Source organism: Pterocles gutturalis, unplaced genomic scaffold (genome assembly GCF_000699245.1).
Source record: "Pterocles gutturalis isolate BGI_N339 unplaced genomic scaffold, ASM69924v1 scaffold18087, whole genome shotgun sequence".
Classification (NCBI taxonomy): Eukaryota; Metazoa; Chordata; class Aves; order Pterocliformes; family Pteroclidae; genus Pterocles; species Pterocles gutturalis.
Window position 1 is genome coordinate 1 of NW_010115787.1, and position 20,476 is coordinate 20,476.

Consider the following 20,476-nt stretch of genomic DNA (forward strand, 5'->3'; position numbering starts at 1 on the left):
TCCGGACGTGCCCCTGCCTGGCGGGTGGCGTGGGGCGGTGATCCCTGGTGGCCGAGGGGCCTGGGCCTTCCCCTCATCGCGGGCCCAGGCGGGAGGACGGCGGGAAGCAGCCTCCCTTAGGCTGCCCCGCTTCAGTCCAGCGCGGGCTTCTCCTGTCCTGCACACACACGCCCGCTCCTTAATCCGAGGTCAAGGGGAAAGCTTTTTAGGGTGATGACTTTTGCAGGAGGGACAGTTTGTCTAGAGGGGTGTCTCTTACCTATCTGTGTGCTTGCTTTTGATAAATGACTTCTGTCCTGCTTGCTTCAGTGTCTTTGCTTCCCCCTCAGCGCTCTCTTGCGTTAACTTACGTAGTAATTTTCTCTTCAGTGTGGTAGAGGTTAACGGAAAGTAACTCTCTCCCTTCAGATACTGATGTAGGATTGAGGTAAAGAAGAAATGCAGTTGTAGATCTAAAGCAGAATTAACCCAGGGCCAGTGGGTCAGAGGGTAAGGAGAATGAATGAATTGCATGATTTTAATTTTAGGTGAGGAGGGGAATGAGTCGTATACAAAAGAAACACTCATTTCTCTCTGAGGAGCAAAGAAAGAAAGGGAGTATTTACAGTGGCTGTTTCTGTAAGGTCTTGGGTAAGAAAAAGAGAAGTAAAGGGAGAATATCCCACCAGGCAGGAGCTTGGGAGCCTGAAGTGCTGTGCTTCTTGGAGGGCAGGGAATTGCCAAAGAGCTGGATGAGACAGGAAAGTTGCAGAGATGACAGATGGGGGAGAAGCTGATTGCATTTTGTAAAAGCATGGCTCAGACTTGTAAATGGTAGAAAACAACCAAGAGTCATTAAAAGAGATTTTGGAATTAGTTACAGAGTAAAAATTACAATTGATTTTTATTGTGATTTTCAGGATTGGAAAGTGATTGATGATAGTGTAAATGGAACAAGTATCTTGAACTACTGTTCAAGAATTATTTTTAATTTAGGGTAGAGTCTCAGTCTTAAAATAGTCTATATCAATAGGATCTTTCAGCCCTGACTTCAAAATAGTAGCTGCTACAATAAAATAAGGCAGACATTTATTTTGTTTTCAGTATTACATACTGATATTGAATATTTTTTGGTTGGTTTGTTGGTTTACATTTTCTACATGTGTAGAACTGAACATATTTGCTTTCTAAAGTGGTAGCTGAGAAAATTAAATTGAGAATGAGGCTGGTTTTAAGTGACTGTCAACTTTAGCAGCAGAATTAAACTAAATACATAAAATAAACATCCAGAATCTTTGTATTGGATCTTAAAGATAGGCCAGTTATTTTACCAAAAGATGTTGCTGTGTTTAGTAGCAATTAATTACGGAAAGGGTTTTGAAGGATGTGAGGTGATTTTAAAAAAATATGAAAAAAGAATAATTAGATCTTTATTCTCAGTCCTTGGCCTCTAAAGCAAAGTGTTGGACTTTGTGTCGTTCATTGTGACATTGTGATTTAATTAGTCACAGCTATTGGCATAAACAGCTTACAGAAGAATGTCCACTTTCAAGCATCCTTCATTTTTACTTTGAGATAGTTAATGTGATAGAGTGAAAAGCTTGAAAACATTAAGCAAAAAGCACTTAGAAGCCTAAAAAAAAAAGCAGCTGTAGACGGATATAACCAAGATCTGCTATCTAAAGGGCTCCAGATCATAAAATGATCTAATGAATATGAGTAACTCGATATTTGAGGACTCGGGGTTTACAGACTGAGCATGCTGATTTAGAGGAATGTGACTTATTCATTACATGTGTCCTTTGTCTTGCTAAAATAATTTAATAATATTAATACTTTTGTTATCAATAGCTTCTACACTTTTGCATGTAGAAAAGTGCTGAAGTATTTTGTTTGAATACAGTACTCTGTATATGCTGTGGGAAAAAAATGTAATTTTGCTCAGTTGTGGTAGAAGAGTTTTAAATAGTTCTGCTTTGGAAAGTTACAGACTGGTGTGGAATTAAATGGTAAAAAGCTATTAAAAATTATGGACATTTAAAAGCTGCAGGAAGTATTTCTTAGGCTTGAAAGTGGGCATTTTGAGTAGTTACAGTAAATGTATTCCATTTCTGAGCAGCCTAATTTATGAAAGCTCTGCCTCCCATTTGTACAAGATTACAAACAGGACAAATTACTCAGTGACCAGCCAATGCAGCTGTTAGTAAAAGCCTAGAGAGTATAGGCCTGATTAGTTAAATAAGCTGGATTGTTGCCATTTCAAAGGATTCAAAATGAAAAACAAAAACATTTTGAAAATAAATTACATGCTTTAAAAGAATGCAGGAGAAGATATTTAAGTGGAAGTAAAAGATTAAGAATACTTTAATGGATTGCATAGTAGAAATAATATGATAATTTGATAGGTGATGACAATATGATAGAGAATTATGCTAATCCATTTTAGGAAGAATAAAGGCAGATTTACAAGCAATGAGAAATATCTCTTGGCTCACTATGAACCTGATTCTACACTTTGTAAGTGAAGGGTATTTCTGACTTGTTTTGAATATTGTACATCTTAGAGCTATGACAGAGAAAGATAAACTATTTAGGTATGCAGTTTTGAAGCTTCAAACCATACTTACACTGTAGTGCTTGCAAGTGTCTGCTGCTTGCTTAACAGTTTAGAGAAGCAGGCATTATGTAGGATATATGGAAGTATGAGGAATTTATGTGTTTTCAAATAAACCTGTAAACAAACTGTTTTATTTAATGTTTATAAAATTTTCCAACCAGAACCCTTTCTTTACCAATAGAAAAGGAAGGCATATTTAGTGTTTGTCTGATCTTTTTTCAAACATAAATATTGTTTGAGCATTTAGAATCACAGATATGTTGGCTGCAAGGGACTCCTGAGGGTCATCTAGTCAAAGCTCCTGCTTGGAGCAGGACAGTTGCTAGTACTGGATTAAGCCAGTCCCAGATGTAGACCTTTGTACTTCTTTAAGTTCATGAGGTTTCTGTTTTCCAGTCCTGCAGTTTCTCAGCACCTATTTGAAGTGACTGACTACCATTCAGCATGTCAGCCATCCCTCTAATTTAGTATCATTCACATGTTTGCTGATGGTACATTCTGTCTCATCATCCAAGTTATTGATAAATTTATTAAACTGTATCAGGCCCAGGGTACTCTTACTGTTACTAGCCAGCAACTGAAGCAGTTTGAAGCCGTCAAGTCTCTAAGTCTCTCTGCCCACCCAGCCAGTTTTCCACCACTCCAAGAGTCCACCTGGCCTCAGCTTCCTAGTGTGCATGCTATGGGAGATGGTGTCAAATGATACAGGACACAGGAAGGTCAAGGTATATTGTATCCACTGTTGTTCCCTTAGCTGTGTGACCAGACACTTCATCGCAGTAGGTGTTCAGATTTGTCAAACATAATTTGCCCTTGGGAAATCTGTGTTGAATCTCCCTGATTACTTGCTTAGCTTTCACACAGGTTCCAAGCTCTGAGCATTGTTCCCAAGACTGAGGTGATGCTGACTGGCCATGGGCATTGCTTCTTGCCTCTTTAAAAATCACCATGCCTTAGTCTTTTTTCAGTCGATTGGAGACTTTCTCTGATAACTGTTTTTCATAGGTAATAGACAATTGCCTCAGGAGCATGTCAGCTGCATCTCTTACCAGCCTGAAGTGTAACCCATCTGGTTCTGTGCATTTGAATACATCCAGCTTCTCTAAGCAGTTGCTGGCCCCACTCCTACTTATCCCTCTCCTTCCCAAGATGTACTGGTACAAGGAGAGGTCTGGGTGCAGGCTTTGCCTGTGAAGACTGAGACAAAAAAAGTGTTGAGTACTTCAGCCTTTTCCATATCATCTGTGAGAAGGTTGTCTTCCCCTTCAATCAATGGATGCACACCTTCACTTCTTTATAATGCTTTCATACTTCTGAAATTCCTGCTTGTTACCCTGTATATCTATTGCTAGTTTTAGCTCCCGCTTAACTTTGGCCTTAACTTTCTAATTTAATGGAAATAAAAGATGAAAACAAGCCATGTCAAATAGTGAGTATTTAACTTAACAAATACTTATATGGATTTTTCAGGAGCTGGTGATTCTGAAGACGGCCCAGTCATCATGGCTCATGCTGCTATTTATGTGGGTTTTACTGTTTCTCAGTTACTGAGAGGTGCTGGCAGAATTTTTCCCACTCATTCTTCATTGGTGGTGTTGAGGCACTCTGCTTTTTGTTCCTGCACAGTGAACAGGTAGTTTATCTATCTACAAATGCCGCTCTTGCTCCTTTTTTTTTTTTTTTTAAGAGAATGTAAAGATAACACTGTCAGAATGAAGCTGACAAATTATTATAGACCTATAAATACTTATTAAACTCCCAGTTGTATGTGTATATTCAAATCTTATTTAGATTTTTGTCATCTGGAACGTAGACTGGATTACACACTGGCAAATTGTTATGTTAATAGAATGCATATCAGTAAGGGGGAGTAGCACTGTTTTCAGAATGGCAATTCTCTTTGCTTGCTTTTTGTTGCAGCACAATAAAATCAAAGAGGAAAATGGATCATCTGGAGAGGACGGCAAATAATTTTCGCCATGAGGTCAGTGTTCTGTTCTTTAGGATGTATTTATTTTTTGGTGTGAAGAAACAGGATATTTGTATTTGATTCTTAGGATACATTTTCTCTTTTACTGGAGTCTGTTTGTACTTCTTTCTCCTCATTTTTTGAATCCAATATTGTTGTAAAGTAGGTATATTTTGTGGTAAATGGTTGAAATGTAATGAGTCATAAAAATTGTTGGTGCCACATGATGTGGTTTACATTGGACAGAAATTTAATAGAATTCTGGTCAAGTATGGATTGTGACAAGTAATGAAAGCACACCGATACCCATCATTTCTACACAGGCTTCTCAGATTTTTATGGGTTTCTACAGTTCTGATTCAAATTTGAGACTAAATGTGGAAAATGTCATTTTATAACATAAGAAATGAGATTAAAAGTGTAGAAATTTTGAAGGGAGAGATGAGAGACAGTTGTAAAAAGGATCTTAGTTTGTATCTATTTTAATTCACAGATACAAGGAAGATAGAGGATGGTTCTCCATCCAAATCCAGAAATACTTGTTCTGGATCTCAGTTTTGTGCAGTGAGCATTCTTTTTCATCATGTTCAGAGGTGAACATACTCTTGTACTTTATATAGGCATTTCCTCTAATTAGCTTAAGTAGATCTTTTGAAATTTTTAAATACTGGAAGAATATGACCTCGGCTCTAAAATGTTTCACTAGTGAAACAATTCTGCATTTTTCTTAGACTTATCAGAAGAAGTACAGCACTTTTTTGACTGCAAAATCCCATCTTTAACTCCCAGGAGCTGGGAAACGCTGCCCAGTTTTTCCGCCATTGTTAGTTAGCTTCTCTCAGTCTTGAGTAGCCATTCATGACACGCCAGTCCTGCATGTATCACACAGCAGGACAAAACTGTGTGTTCTCAGACACGCTACACAGATGTTAATGTGTGCATGTGCACATAATTAAGTCCTTCTCTGCTAGGTTTTTCCCTAAGTATAGTTGAGAATAAGTCACAGACCTAGTGAATTCTTCTTGAAAGGAAGCTGGGTGGAGGGGTTATATAGGTAACCCCCAAAACTGAAGATTCAGCACTTGTGATATAGCCAGTAGGTGGATGAGACAAATGCAAGGTTGTTCTGCCTGTTCCAGAGCTGTCAGGGTGGGAGCCAGTTTTGGGAACCATGTGTCCCAGAGCTGTGCCTCAGCTGCTCGCACCTGCTGTCAGCTCTTAGTGGAGTACAGATCAGGATTGCTTGTGGACATACAGCTGGTCAGATCCAATTTATGCCAAAATAACTCAGAACATGGACAGAATGAGTGTAGAGACAGGTACAGACAGATGCACATTCTTGTTTGCTTCTGACATGAAAGAAATAATTGCACTTTTGAGTTTTGTAACCATGGGTTTTTTTATCTTGGATATTTGTGATTGCTTGGCTTGCTTACTTTTTCTGCTCAACATAGATGCTGCATAGCTGGAAAATATGCAGGAAATAGATCCTTATGAGATGTTGGAAGCTCTGAGGTGGTACAGGGAACTGTCTAAGGCCTGAGGAAGAGAAGGAAGCTGTATGAGATAGGTGAATGAGCAGGGCTCAGTTCTTGCTGCTGCACATTCTCTTTGTATCAGATGGTTATGCTGTTTCTTTTTTTAATGCCTGATTTATTCTTTGTTACTTTATTTCTGACCACTTTAAAATCAGTTTATTTTCAATCCTCTGCTTGGTTTTAAAGTCCATATAATCAGTGGCTGGCTTCCCTCAGTCTGTGTTGCCTTATTTGGCCATTTCAGTCCTGTAGAAAGATGAAAGAATCATAGGTCTGTGTTGCATTAGTGGCATGCCACGCAGTATCGGCTGTTGAAGAGTGGTAATGTGAAGGACTAGGACTGTGAAGAAAAAGTGCCTTAACACTTTCTTGAAACACAATGGCAAAGTCTGGAATCCTGTGTCCTCCTCCCTCTCACTGCACCCTTGCTCTGGGTCAGTTGGATGCTCTTGTGGTGGTCTGAAATACTGGTTAATTGTCTTTGATCACCCTGACTCAAATTCAGTTTTTGTAATAACTCTATACTGATTAAGAATTAAATTTCCAGTGCTCTGTCAGATATATCAGACAAAGAACAAATTAGGGGGTGTACTGAAGAGTAAAGAAGGGAATGAAGAAGATCCAAACTTCATGTAATGTCCATTTCCTGTGCTTAGTCTTTCTCCATCAGAACAACCATTTAAGTCATGTTAACTCTTAAGTGATTGCATTCCCCATTTAATACTGTCTGCTAAAGTGGAAAAGAATGTATGCTACTTTATTTTAAATTGGCAAATGTCTTGCTGTTTAATGGGACAGTGGATGTGTTCAGATGTTGCTTTATGAATAAATTAATTTCCTGCCATGTGTTTTAAATTAGAGTATAATTGCTTAAAGTTTAAAATTTTTTTGATCTGTTTGATCTTACACAAATGAGAAATGGTAGAGTTGTGGTGGTATTACTAGTATTTCCTAGTGTGGTAAATGACATCAGCTTTTTTTTAATAGAGTACAATCTGTATATTGGCATGTGTAGAAAATATTGAGGACCTTAATTTCTTTGTAGAGGAAAAAGATTTATAATTAAAACTCAAAAATACCTGAAGAGGAAGGGCAGGGAGAAGATGAAAATCCATGTTGTTCTGATGGGCATCAAAGAGTTTTAACTGGGGAGCTCCTCCCCAATAGTCCTGTTGCAAAATCTGCTTTTCATTTAGAAAAGCATTATTTTTCTTTTTTTGTTGTTGTTTTTAATCTTTTTAAAAGCAGTATCAGGGATGGCTCTTGCATCCTTTCCCATCTGGTTACCGAACAAAAGCTCTTCTGTTAACAAGCAATAAACACTTTTGTCGCAGTTTCCCTGTGTTCATAGATCACATACGTGGTCAAATGGGTATGTACATATGTAAACACAGTAACACAAGGTTTGTTGGTTTTATTTCATTAATGTATTATGCATTAATGCATAATCTTTCAGTAATACATTTAATTAATTAAATAAAACTAGATACAGATCCGGAGTTCTCCCTGGGACTTAAGTAGCAGCTCATCTTTTAGAAGTTTCCTTTGTCAGTCTTTGTATCGGAGATCTTTTCACTTTGTTGCTGGAAAGATACAGGAGTTTGCCTTCTACAGATGTCAAAAGAATCTGAAAAGTGGTAACTAGCAATCGCTTCTCTTTATCATTATGTTCTCTTCAACTGAAATGAAGTAAGTGTGTATATAATCTTAGAATAACCCTGACAAAAGTGACAGATGTGGTGGACTGTAAGTAGAAAACCATTTCTCCATTCAGTGACTATGTAAGTGAGTCCATTTTTTTTCTCTACCCCAGTAAAAAAATATTGGTGCTTGAGGTAATGAAACACCACTGATAACATGCAAAGTGATAGAGACCTGATACACAGATTCTTGAGTACGTTTGCTGCAAATGATATCTACGTAACACAATGGCTTATTTTCCTTTTATTAGGTAATTTCACAAGCAAAAGTGTGTGGAATCACCAATGAATCAGAGACAGTCAAAAGACTTCGTTTGGCTATGGCAAATAAAGATTTTACTTTCAAAGCAGGACAGTGGTAAGATCTTCCAATATTTGAGGGGAAAATTACTGGCAGAAATCCTTTATAACAAAATGTTAAAAGGCCTTTGATACTTGAGCTTTGGAAAAAATCATCAATTTATATAGTACGATGTTTTATTATTGGGTGCCCTGTGAAATAGCTGGTACCTGGCATAATTTTAAAATAGCCATTATTAAATATGCTAAATATTAATTTTAAAAGGGCAAAAATGGGTATTTTTTAAATATTCCGTTTGTTTCGATATGTTCATATGCTTTATGTATATTAAGTTGTTTCTTCAAGAGTACTTTGAAGTACACCACAATTTATTCTGAAAGCTGTCTTTACTATCTTTATTTACCGGTTATTTTTACAGTGGAGCCAAGACTGCTGCTGATTAGCAGGTTACTTAGTTTTGGTTTATAATAAAATCAGAATTGCCTGTTAACTTTTATTTTTCCCTTAGAAGTTTCCATTCTGAAAATTAAGCCTGTTAGGTCAGATTAATATATAAATATAGATAGGCAAACTTGAAAATAAAAACAAAAACCCTTTAATTATTAAGCATTTGAAATAATTATCTGTTTAAGCAACCTTACAGCTTTTTTTCGCAGGGAAATAGTGGATTTTCATGTTTGTCTTCCTTCCTTTTTAAAAATACTCCTACTCAATCACTTTTTTTTTCTCTTAGAAATTAATTTAAAACTATGAGTTGCTTTTGGCATTGGTCATTTAAATGTTCTTGAACTTTTTATTGGCTTAGGCCATCTGAAAGTGGTTTTGCTGGAATCAAAGTATAGCTGCTAGGGTATTAACAGCATATGTTACTCACATAGTGTTAATATGCTGGCTTTTAAATTTAGAACCAGAACACAAGATGCTGATTGCAATAATTTGTTTGTGGGGTAATTTGCTGCAGTTTTTGCACATGTGCAGTGACTCATTGAATTCCTGCTTGCCAGTACTTGGAAAGTGCATTTACCCTCTAAAAATGTTTTAGAAATTATCATGCTGAAAACTGAAAGCTTTAATTATAATTACTCTTTTTCATTTTCTTCTTCCTTGAAAGTATTCTAATGCTATTGTAAGGGATACAACAACTTTTGTATACTTGTAGCTATAAACTGCGGTTGCATTTTTTGATGAGCAGTACAAAACACCAGGCCACAATTTCCTGGGTAGAAAAGGCTAACTTGTTACAGTTTGCTATAGGAAGATGTTACCAGCCAGCGAGTGTCACTGAAATGTATATATTTTCAAAGTGTTCTATCAAGTTTTTCAGAAGCAAAAGTGAATTTGTTTTGCAAGCATGCTGGCAGGTACTGATCTTTATCTGACTTCAAGTAATAATGAAGAGACTTGTTGCTGTTGCCTGTTTTGATTTACTAAAACATGCATTGAGGTATGTGCATGTTATAAATACTTTGAAGAAGCAGCTTCATGGTTTTAATGTTTCTGATCCCTTCCTCCAGCAACTGCTAATGGTTATTCTTAAAGACTCGCCTTAGGTAGCCCTTAAAAAGGAGGGAAATGAAAAACCACCATAAGATCTCTGTTTTACATCTTTTTGCACCTCTCCTTGTTGTGGGTTTATATAGGTTGGTAAAAAACTATTCTTTTAGCTTAAGCTGTCACAGATAGGTTCTTCAGGAGTCCTCTTATCCTTTCTACACACAGCTAAGATGACACAAGCCCTCAGAAATGCAAGATAGTCCACTATAACACAGTATACTTTGCACCAAAATCTTTCATTATGTAACTGGGAAAGAAATACTGATATAGAAAGAAACATCCTGCATACATTAGTATTAGAAGGGTAAGAAACTACATTCGATTTAGGTTTTACAGCAATGTTTGGTTTTGTGTGTATGTTTCCTTTATATGTCAAGGAGAACATTTTGACTTGAATGTAAATTGTTGCTTTACAGCAAAAATGTTTTGGGTTTTTGGTTTCTTTTTGGTTAATGTAAGTAGTAAAGTTATTTTCCACCAGAGGGTGGTAAAGAGCTTTAGTAGCATCCCGAGGAGTTGTTTGGTACAATAAATGCTGCAATACAAGAGTTGTTCTTTCTAATCTCTTACATCCTTACTGCTGGGAAAGCTGAGCCCCAGGGTCAGCGTGGCTGGGGCTCAGCTTTCCCAGCAGTAAGGAAGGGCAGGCTGAGGACAGGGAAATAAGCCTTCTCAACTTTTTTTTGGTTGTTGACCTTTCATTTCCAGTCAGATACCTTTATACACCATCAATTTTATTAGCATAAAGTTAAAAATTATATCACTGTAATATCATATATATCACACGTTGTGCATTCTTCGAGAGAAAGAGAGGATATTTTTCTTCGAAGGGTGAAGTTTTGTGGGGAGTAAGCAGGCAAGATTTTTTCTTTAAAAAGTAGTGAACTGCTCAGAGTGTTTCTCTCCTCTCTCAAGAATTTGTGATCTCTGTGAAGAATATAGCCTTACTGTTTAAAGAAAATATGTGTGCAGTGGAGGCCAGTCTGTATTTCTTGTTACATTCTCATTTAACTAATACTAAGCCAGCCTAATTCAGGCTTGAATTGAATAATGATTTTCCAGTACTTTGGATTGCTTACCAGTGTGGTTGTTTCCTAAGTGGAGCAGCACAATTAGTTTTAAAAACTAGTTTTCTTTTGAAATACAGGGGTTTTGTTATGTACCGAAGTATTTAAAGATTTAAGCAACATGGAGGAGTTTAAATGTTAATCATAAACCAACTTCTAACTTTTTCTGATTCTATTTGGAATATCAAAGCCTTGCTTTTATGCAAATGAATTATAGCTCATGTGTAGTAATGGTTTGCCTTCCATATTCTGTAATTGCTGGTGTTGCAAAAGCTTAGACATATGTTACCTTCTAATCTGTAGAAACTCATGCGTGGTTTACTGAAAAAAAATTGTAGTAATTTATTCCAGTTGAATTTCCTATCAACCAGAAAGAGCTATCTGCCACCAGAGTGCACTACAGTTCAGTAGGTAAAGCAATTCTGCTTCTAGTAACTGATTTTTCACATAAGAAATTTTTTATAGACTGTGGTTTTACTTCAGGTATTTCATCTTCCAAGAAAAGAAATTTTTCTAAAATTAGTTTCCCAGTCTTCTTATGTTTGAAAATTGAAGGGCCCATCAAAGGGACTGAAAAGAGTGGAATTTAAGCCACTCCATCAGACCATATTGTGGTTTTGTTTTAATGAACAAATAATTTATTTAAATACTTAGAATTCTAGTCTGTTGTAAGATGAGGCATCTAATGCTAAAAGCAGAACGGTTTAAAAACCTGCTAGTTTAACGAAGGTGATGACAAGTTTCTAGATGAAAATAATTCTAAGGAAATAAGGTTACTCAAGATTAAGTCCTTTTTTGGAAAAAGTTATGTTATGGAAATTAAGATGTCTTTGTAAAGGAAGGATAATTGAAACAGAGGCAGCCATTTTGTTTTGGTTATTGTTTCCCATGTTTGGGGTTGTTGGCTGTTTTTTTAAACTTTTGTTTCTGGTCTATTTTTAGGGTTGATTTCTTTATTCCTGGAGTATCTGTGGTTGGGGGATTCTCAATATGTTCAAGCCCTGGCCTATTGGAACGAGAAGGAATATTAGAGTTGGCAGTAAAGCACACTCTTCATCCTCCTGCTCACTGGGTTCACACTGAGGTAAATGTTGACTGTGAGATTTTGCACTTTATTTTCTTTTTTTTGGGGGGTGAAGGAGGACGGTGAATGTGATTTCAGACCACTTTTTGCTATTGACTGAAAAACTGTTGACTGCTTCAACCATTTTTAATACAATGTAAACCTTAAAACCTTTTGTTCTGTAAGGGACTGAAAGTGAACGTTTATATGGTAATAGGGTTATTGTAATCTTTTGACTGTGCTTGGTGGACTTACAGTGATATTGTAGTTAGTGCGTATAAGGGCTCTCTCTTCTTTGGAATTCATTAACTGAAAAACCTCTCTTCTAACTTGTGTTCCTGAGAACAGGCTGGTACACATTACGAAGTTGTGTCTAGTAACTTGCCATCATTCCTTGCTGTTTCTACAAATACAAACTAGGAATCAGAATGCCAGATAAATACAAATATAGATTTTTAAGGGAGAGCAAAGGGAGATATTTAGATCAGTTTTTATGAAATGATAAAACAACAGAGGACTTTAATATTTCTATAGTACTCTTTTAATTATGCAATATTTTTGTAATATTGACATAACCCAAGACTTGATTTTTTCTATATTAAAATTAAAGTCTGACACTTTGGCATCTTGCAGTGTTTGTTCATTTATTTACCCCATTGAGTTTTAATCAGAAAGGTCCTATTTCTGCTGCTGGTCATATTTCATAGATGATCTGTCCCATCAACTTTTCTTTTTTCACAGCCCCCTGTGATCTGTCCTATTTACTGTTCTCTGCTTGGCATTTGTATTTCTGAAATGTGGTTGCAAGGTTTAAATTGGCAGATTCTTCCAGGTTTACAAATACGTCAGTTTTGTTCAGTGGCCAGCAGAGTTACAGTAAATATTGATGCAAATTTACTAGAATTGAGAATATGCACGTGGTGCTAATTTAGTAGTTAGCATGTGACCATCCACAGTATTTTAATTGGTGTTAAGGCAAGTTGTCTGCACTGGAACATAAACAAAATAACCTTTGTGAGATGTGGTGTAGAGCTTGTAGTACACGTGCCAGCAGACAACATAGTACCTAAGAGGATTGCCTGATTTTTTGTATTGCTCTTTAGAGAATAGGAACGCCTAACTTCATAATTCCCAATCTCTGGAGGCTCTTTTAGGATTTTTGATGTTGTAAATCAGTTTGCTGTTGCTGAGTTTTCTGGCTGAATTTATAGGAAAATCTTTAGTTAGCGGGTAAGCTAGGTCAAATCTGATGCTGTGGAGAAACCTCCAGGGTATTTATGGACTCTTCTAGCTAAACAAAAGCACATGCATTTCCTTAGGTAAGAAGAAGAAAAAAATAACAACCTAGAATTTGAAAAGGTTGCATATGTGGTGAAAAAACGCTGGTACCTAATTATTTTAAAATTATTTCTAAAGGAAGTTGGTATATTAGGGTAAAAGATGTTATGGGAATAGTTAGTACGTACTTTTTTTCAGAGGTATTTATATTTATTCTTTAATATTACTGTATATAAAATCATAAAATTCAGCACAGTGTACTTTATAGCTTAGGAAAATATAGCCTTTTATTTAGAAAAATGTATGTGTAATGTATTGATTGCTTCACTTCTCTGAACCATTTCTATGCTGTATTTACAAACTAGGCTGAAGGACAACATTTTCTTACCATTTTACTCCACAAGGTATTGGGATTTTTTTAAGAGACTGACTTACTGTTATCATTGCCATGGTTAACACACTGAAGTATGTGGGAGACTGCTGGTTAGGAGAGGTTCTTCCTGTCTCCTATGTCCCGTCATCATAGAATCATAGAATGGTTTCAGTTGGAAGGGACCTTAAAGATTGAGTTCCAACCCCCCTGCCATGGGCAGGGACACCTCCCACTAGACCACGTTGCATCTTGATGAGCTATGGCTGGTTAAGGAGGCAGATTAGACAAGAGTGAGATTGCTTCTGCCTAAAAAATGCTTATTTCCGCAAAGGATACCATATTCTGTGTCTTCCTTCTGCCACATGAATCTGGACTGGATTCATGCTTCTCTAAAAGAAAGTAAGACGTGGTGGGAAAGCCTGGCAGTGTACACTGAAAAGGGAGAGAGAAATTAGTTTCAGATAATAAATGCTGATCATTGTACACTATAATTGAGAGATTATGCAATAATTAAGAAAAGCAAAAAAATTTTATTTACCAGTCATGCTCCATATTTCAGGACCTTCTGTGTTCTGTGCAGTACCTGCATCAAAGGGCTTCCTTCTTCACCCTAGCAGAATTGTTACATGTTTAGACCTTTGCTTACTATACAGTTGTCATTAATGGAAATCCTTAAGTTTCAATTACTGTTTCCTGATCTCAAAAGGATTTTTTGGAGGAAGCATTTTTATTCTGTAAGTGATTAACTGCTAGTTTTTTAGCAGTTCTTGTAGCTTTACCTTTTTTTTTTTTTTTTTTTTTCCCTCCTTTCCCACCTTTCCTGGTTTCCCTGTCCTCTTTATTTTTTAAACCCTATATATGGCCCAAAATGAGTTCTGGTTTCTGCCTCAATTTGTTCTGTTAGCTTGCAGTGATGTGGGAGAACTCACTTGACTTCTCTGTACTGCAGTCTCACCCTTCATATGAGGATGCAGTACCGGTTTAGCAAGAAGATACTGACCCACATTTTTTTTGTTGTTGTTGCAGCTTTAGTTTTCCAAGTATCAAAAACCCCCATGCTTTGGCAAATTTCTCTAAAAAATAATTTAAGTACAAGTGGAGAGGAAGACAGAAGGTTTTCGCTTGATTTTTCTTCTTCTGTAACTCCAAAGTTGCAAGTGTGGAAGTGGTTCTGCAAGAAATATTCTTGTGGATGCTTGCTTCACTTTTAGGTGTTTTTTTATTTTTTAGGAATGGGGATGGAGAAACCTTCTGCATGTATTCAGCTCATTTGGACTTCCTTCTGTGACTTCATAGCAAGGCCTTTTTTGACATGAGGCTAGGCTTGGGTAAAATGGTGATCTCACATGTTAACCTCAGGTTTTCACAACCACCCACTGCTGTTGAACTTGCAGGAATCATTCCTCTTTCAGCTCTTATGGGGGTGGGAAGGGGGAGTCACCATCCTGCCTTATCAGAAGACTGAATCTTCTGAAAGTGGAGCTAGATCCCTAGAGACACTGAAACAGATTACTTCAGGATAGCTGGAAACTGCATTTATTTTAACGTACTTCAGTTTTCCCTCGCTGGTCAATAAAAATAAAAAAATCACAGCCCAGCAAGTCTTGTGACTGTGGTGCAAGAATAATATTTCCACTTTTGCTTTTAGTTTTGAAATTAAATATCTTCTTTTCCATCCTAGTGTACTCTTGACTCAGAAGTGGCTCTGCGAGTGGGAGGTGATTTCTTCTTTGATCCTCAGCCTGGTGACTCCCCTGTAAAACTAGTGCTGATAGCAGGGGGTGTTGGAATTAACCCATTGTTTTCTATACTGCTGCATATAGCAGATCTTCATGGATACCAAGAGGGTAAAGGAAATGGATACAAAATGGGAACAGTGAAGCTGTACTACAGTGCAAAAAATACAAGCGAACTCTTATTTAAGGTAAATCAAAAGTTGTTTTTTTTTAAATAGATCTCAGATATTCAGCTATTGGTGTGTGTATCATTCTGTTGCCAAATTACAGACACTGTACAGAGAGAAAAGTCACTTCCTGCTTTAAATCCCATGTGTGTTTTGTTAATTGATTATGCCAGTGTACAAATTAAGGATGTTATTGGACATAACTGGCCTCACTGACTTCACTGATAAGTCAGTTACCCCTAAATGTCTACATTTTTCTGTAATCTCATAAGAGCATCACAGTGCACTAAAGATTATATATACTGTAATATATATGTGTATATACACACTAATAGTATGCATAATGCTATATGCTATAATACTATAACTGCATCATCTCAATACGGATTGCATTGAACTTAAAGACTAGCAAGAGCAATTACATCCAAAAGAAATACTTTCTAAAATAATAGGGGAGCTTTATTGATAGTGCATTAGTTATTATTGGGCACTAGCCTAGGAATGAAGGATTTATAAGCACTTCTTGTAAAATGCGTGTAATAGTACTTCATCAACATTTACTTAGCCCTTGTCACACTCAGCCGTTGAGGGTCACTGATAACATTTTAGGGTCAAATTAGCACCATCCCTAATGATTTCGGTTTCTTTGAAGTATTGAAAGCTTTTGATTGTAAGGTAAAGGTGAAAATTATCACGATTCCAGAAATTGTTTTGGGATCCATTACTAGGGGTTTTTTTCTGTACTTACACCGTATGTTTGCTTTCTTTGAAAAGTCATTTGTTTGTTCCTAGAAGGAGAATAATAAAGTGGAACCCATCTAATCTTCCATTTGGCCAACTACTCATCTCCCAGTCTGTTCTAAGCATGCCCATTTTTTTTCAGTGCGGGAGCTAGCATTTCCCGAGTTTCACTTCAGCAATGTTATTACAGCAGAGCTTTTGCATTAGAGCATCTAGGACTGAAAAGAACACAATATGTTGCAGTGCTTAAATATATCCTTCCCATCATTCTTCACATGTCCCTCAAATCTAGAACATGTATATGAAAATTCTTTACTTCTGTGCAGAGGATTGAGGAAATAGCATCACTAGAGTCTTCATGTTGTTGTGAGGTGCATCTGTACAGATCTCCATGAGGAAATGCTTGGTTGTTGCTTGCGTTTTGGAGGACCTGTTCCATGAAGGAGCGGCTATGTATAGTATCGCCCTTCGTCCCTGGCAGCTGAATGGAATTGGTCTAATACTCATTTTGGATGTGCTGTCATTTCACAGGCAGGTGCACTGCTTTTGAAAATCTTGTTACTTAAAAAGGTAGAAGCACATAGCGTTAGAATAGAATTACCCAGGATAGCATACTAACTTTGCTACTTCAGAGGCCAGTTAGCTGGGTTTTCCTGATTTCACAAGGACTCCATGTGACGCACATTTCCTTGTTGTGGCTGGGACACTGGAGACAGGGCTTTTCCCTTAAGTCTGTATTGCTCAGCTGTCTGCTTCATTTTGTACACTAACTCACTAGGCTGCAAAGAGCCTGCTGAGCTGTTGAAATTCTCCTTCATTCAGTTTAAGAGAGCCTGTCTCTTCGCCTAGGATACTGGAAAATAGTACTTTTGTGGTTTCATGGCACATATATAATACATGGCCCTTTCTGTCCATGTCACTTAATTACAGGGATAGGTTACAAGCAGGTGCTGTGAATGACTGCAGGATTTTTTTAGCAGGTTAAGTCCTACCTCAGGCATGCTTTCTGGCGTGGTCCTGTGACTTCAACTCAACAGGACATGATTGGTTTCAAAAGTTTTATCAAATTGTGCGTGGTTCCATATGAAGGGGACAGAAGTTTAGAGTTACATCCAGAACAGGGAAGGCAGGTCAATGTTAGAGGTACTAGTGGAACCGTGTACAGCAGTGTCCAGCTGTGCTGCTCTTCATCCCATGTCTTCTTAGGCAATCAGATTTGTCTATTAAGTAGAATCTGTCTGGTTGGTTTTTTTTTTGTTAAGCCACCCATGGCAGAATGTTCAGTGTAGTAACTAGTTAGTAAGTGAATACATAACAAAATGAGCTAATTTACCTATTTACAGAGTATAAGTTCTTTTTATTTCAGAATATTTTAAGAAAGAATTTCCAGTGTCTGTTCCAGCACTGACTATCCCAAGTAGTGCAGAATCTAGACAGTAGCTAAATCTTAGTTTCAGAACTAACTACAGCATCTGACTGAGAGACATTTTTTTTACTGCAATTTGAACTGAAGCCATTGGGGTTTTGGTGGTAGCTATCACAGTTGTGACTTAGGGAACTGAAAATTACAGAGCTTCTACTCTGGTAAAAATAGCATTAGCATTACATTCTAGTTGGTTTTACTTGGAGAAGATGAGAGAGTAAAGGGTCTAGTAATCTTTCCAGATAAAGCAATGAGACTCAAAAAGTTCCTAAAAAATGTTAAATACAAACCACAGGGTTTTTTAAAATGGAAAACCCATACGGAAGTGTAAGGAGGCAATGATGAGAATTTATATGGGGAAGAAACCAGGAAAGAATGTAACTGGTTCTTAGGTTCAGATCTTACATATTGCAGCCTATTGTAAAAAAGGAGGAAAGCACTAACAACATGCTGGTAGTGTATTCACATTCCAGTTGTGGAAATTCTGTGTATTTGTGCAGGCCAGCCCTTTGAAATCAAGCCTATGAAGTTCTCAGTGCTGAAATGTAAGAGTTTTTTGGTACTCGGTAATATAATCACTGGTGTTCAGTGACTGTATGCATACATCTGCTTTGATTTAATGGCCTGTGGTATAAGCAAGTGTGTTTAACATTACAGAAAAATATTCTTGGTTTGATGAATGCATTTCCTGGCAAAATCACATGTCATTTCCACGTTACCCAACAGAGGTCACACATCTGTAAAGAACTTCAGCCACATGTTACAGGTAAATATAATGGTAATGCAGGGAGATGACTTCTAAGGTCTAAAGTCTGATTACATCCTAGAGGATGAAGTTATATGCATAATTCAAAATGGAATATCAGTTAAATAATTTCACTGTACATACTGCATTTAAAAGAAAAATTTTCCCTTTGCAGTTTTTGTTCTCATTTCTAGCAATCCTCCTCTGTTAATTTTAAACTTTATACTGGTATTTCCCACTGCAAACTTTATTCCAGAAACTATTAAGCAAAGTATTTACTTTGCGTAAGGCAGGATTGATGAAGGATAAACTGACTGCTTGTAACAGTTGCTTCATGATGTTTCCCTTTCTCTTGTATTTGTGTTAGAGATACTTACCTATTTTTTTCCTCTGAATGTGGGATTTTTAGTTGCATGTAAGCCCTCTTCCTCTTCAGTGACTAATATCCCCTGCATTCCAGATGGAAATACGCATCTAAGAGCAAATGGTTTTGAAATTGAAAGCCTCAAATCTTGATACCTAAACAGGCCTGGCATTTTCAAGAAATGAGTGCCTGAAATACCTCTAACCAACCATTCTTTTTCAAATTACCTCATTATTAATATTGCTGTTCTCACTTCCTACTTTTTTCTTTGTCAGAGGGAAGAATATCTGCAAAGGATCTAGAAAAACACGTATCTAAGGATACTTTATGGTACATCTGTGGTCCACCTCCAATGATAGAATCTGTATCCAAACTACTATCTAACATGGGTGTTCCCAGAAACTGTGTTTTCTTTGAGAAATGGTGGTAGTGACACCTACTGAACAGAAAATATATTATTGTTTTCCAGTGTATTTTGATAAGCTGAAATGTACAGAAAATGAATATGAATTATTTGGAAGATTTTACTTCATACATGAAGATGTCCTCAATTGTGATGGTGTTCCTTTTAATTTAACTGTAATACATTTGCAATACAGCGCTGCTGCTTTTGGGGAAAAGATTTTATATTAAAGACATTAACTGTTCTTGGTTTTTGATGGTTTGCTTACTTCTTACGGGTGGCAGCATAGTTTCACTTCATACACTTGTTTTGTTCGTCAGCAGTTGCAGAGAATCGGTTGGGCAGCAATGCCAGGTCAGTTTGTAATAGATAACAATTCAGGCTACAACTTCTGAATCTGCTCCAAATTGTTGTGCTAATGAGTCAACACACTGCCTTCCCCAGTTCTAGATAATAAATTAATGTTTTATAGAAGTAGAGTTGCTGTGTTGTGACTTCCTTGTCACTTCTTGTCAAAAGAAAAAAAAAACCTTTTATGTGATTTAAGTCAACTGTGTTGACAGTAGAATTCATTTTTCCACAATCATATTAAGAGCTGATGTGTTAAAAATCTGTTAGCTATTTTCTGACAGCGCTGTACAGCGTTATTTGCGTGAACCTGTATCCCTTGCTGGTGCTGCGATAGCCCATCCAGCTTGTGCTTGCACGGGCCATGTCCTCAAAAGCAGCACTGGCCAGCACCAGCCGACAGGAAATCTTAATCCTGCTGCAGTGCAGAGTTTGAGAAGGCTCCACGACATACCAGTTCTGTTGGGAAAAAGTGTCTCTGGAAAGTTTGCTCTTTTGAGTGTACCTCCAGGTGTAATGGCTGATACCTATGCCCTTCTTGAACAAAGCTTCTTCCCTCAACTTGTACAAAAACTCATCATATAAATGTTGAGAATAACAAAAAGCCATAATGAGTTAATTATCTTTATAGAGAGTTCAAGTCCTTAAGTCGTAGAGATTCCCTTTGTACATTTGAAGACCTCAATAAGGAACCTTTGAATTATTAAAAATAATAAATTATTTTTGAATTATTAAATATGTTAAACAGATAAGGCCTTCTCTTTGTTAGTGGCTCATTTCTTGCCATCAGCATCCCTCCGCTCTGCCTTAAACAGAGGTTGCAAAGATACCCCTCCCATCACCTAGTCTCCATCTCCAGCCTGCAACAGTACTGCTGGTGTGAATTACATAATTTTTCAAGGATTACAGCCCTGCGCTTGGATAAAAAGGCTTCCAGCCCAGCTGTAGTTCTCTCCCAAGAAATCATTTCGGCTTCAGTATGCTGAGTTTAGCCTCTAGTCTTACCTTCTTTTTATCAGAGTCTCTGGTACATTTTACAGCTTGTAGGATACCTGCTGCCACATCCATACTAACTTCATCTTCAAACAGCAGTGAGACGCTCTTAACAAG

The 20,476-nt window shown here is 37.1% G+C and overlaps 1 protein-coding gene across 3 annotated transcripts; it reads left to right on the top strand.

Moving 5' to 3' along the window:
* Positions 1 to 4,066: 4,066 nt before the first annotated feature.
* On the top strand, positions 4,067 to 19,262 carry OXNAD1 (oxidoreductase NAD-binding domain containing 1). 3 transcript variants are annotated; one of them, XM_010075315.1, is made up of 8 exons: positions 4,073 to 4,229; positions 4,517 to 4,580; positions 8,055 to 8,161; positions 11,668 to 11,809; positions 15,121 to 15,157; positions 15,263 to 15,363; positions 18,164 to 18,272; positions 18,891 to 19,262. In XM_010075315.1, the coding sequence occupies exons 1-8, from the start codon at positions 4,099 to 4,101 to the stop codon at positions 19,043 to 19,045; spliced, it is 846 nt and encodes a 281-aa protein (XP_010073617.1). In that variant the 5' UTR covers positions 4,073 to 4,098; the 3' UTR covers positions 19,046 to 19,262. The 3 variants fall into 3 exon arrangements, with proteins under 3 accessions (XP_010073619.1, XP_010073616.1, XP_010073617.1); XM_010075314.1 differs by having other exon boundaries at positions 4,070 to 4,229; positions 15,121 to 15,363; XM_010075317.1 differs by lacking the exon at positions 4,517 to 4,580 and having other exon boundaries at positions 4,067 to 4,229; positions 15,121 to 15,363.
* The last annotated feature ends 1,214 nt before the right edge of the window (positions 19,263 to 20,476 follow it).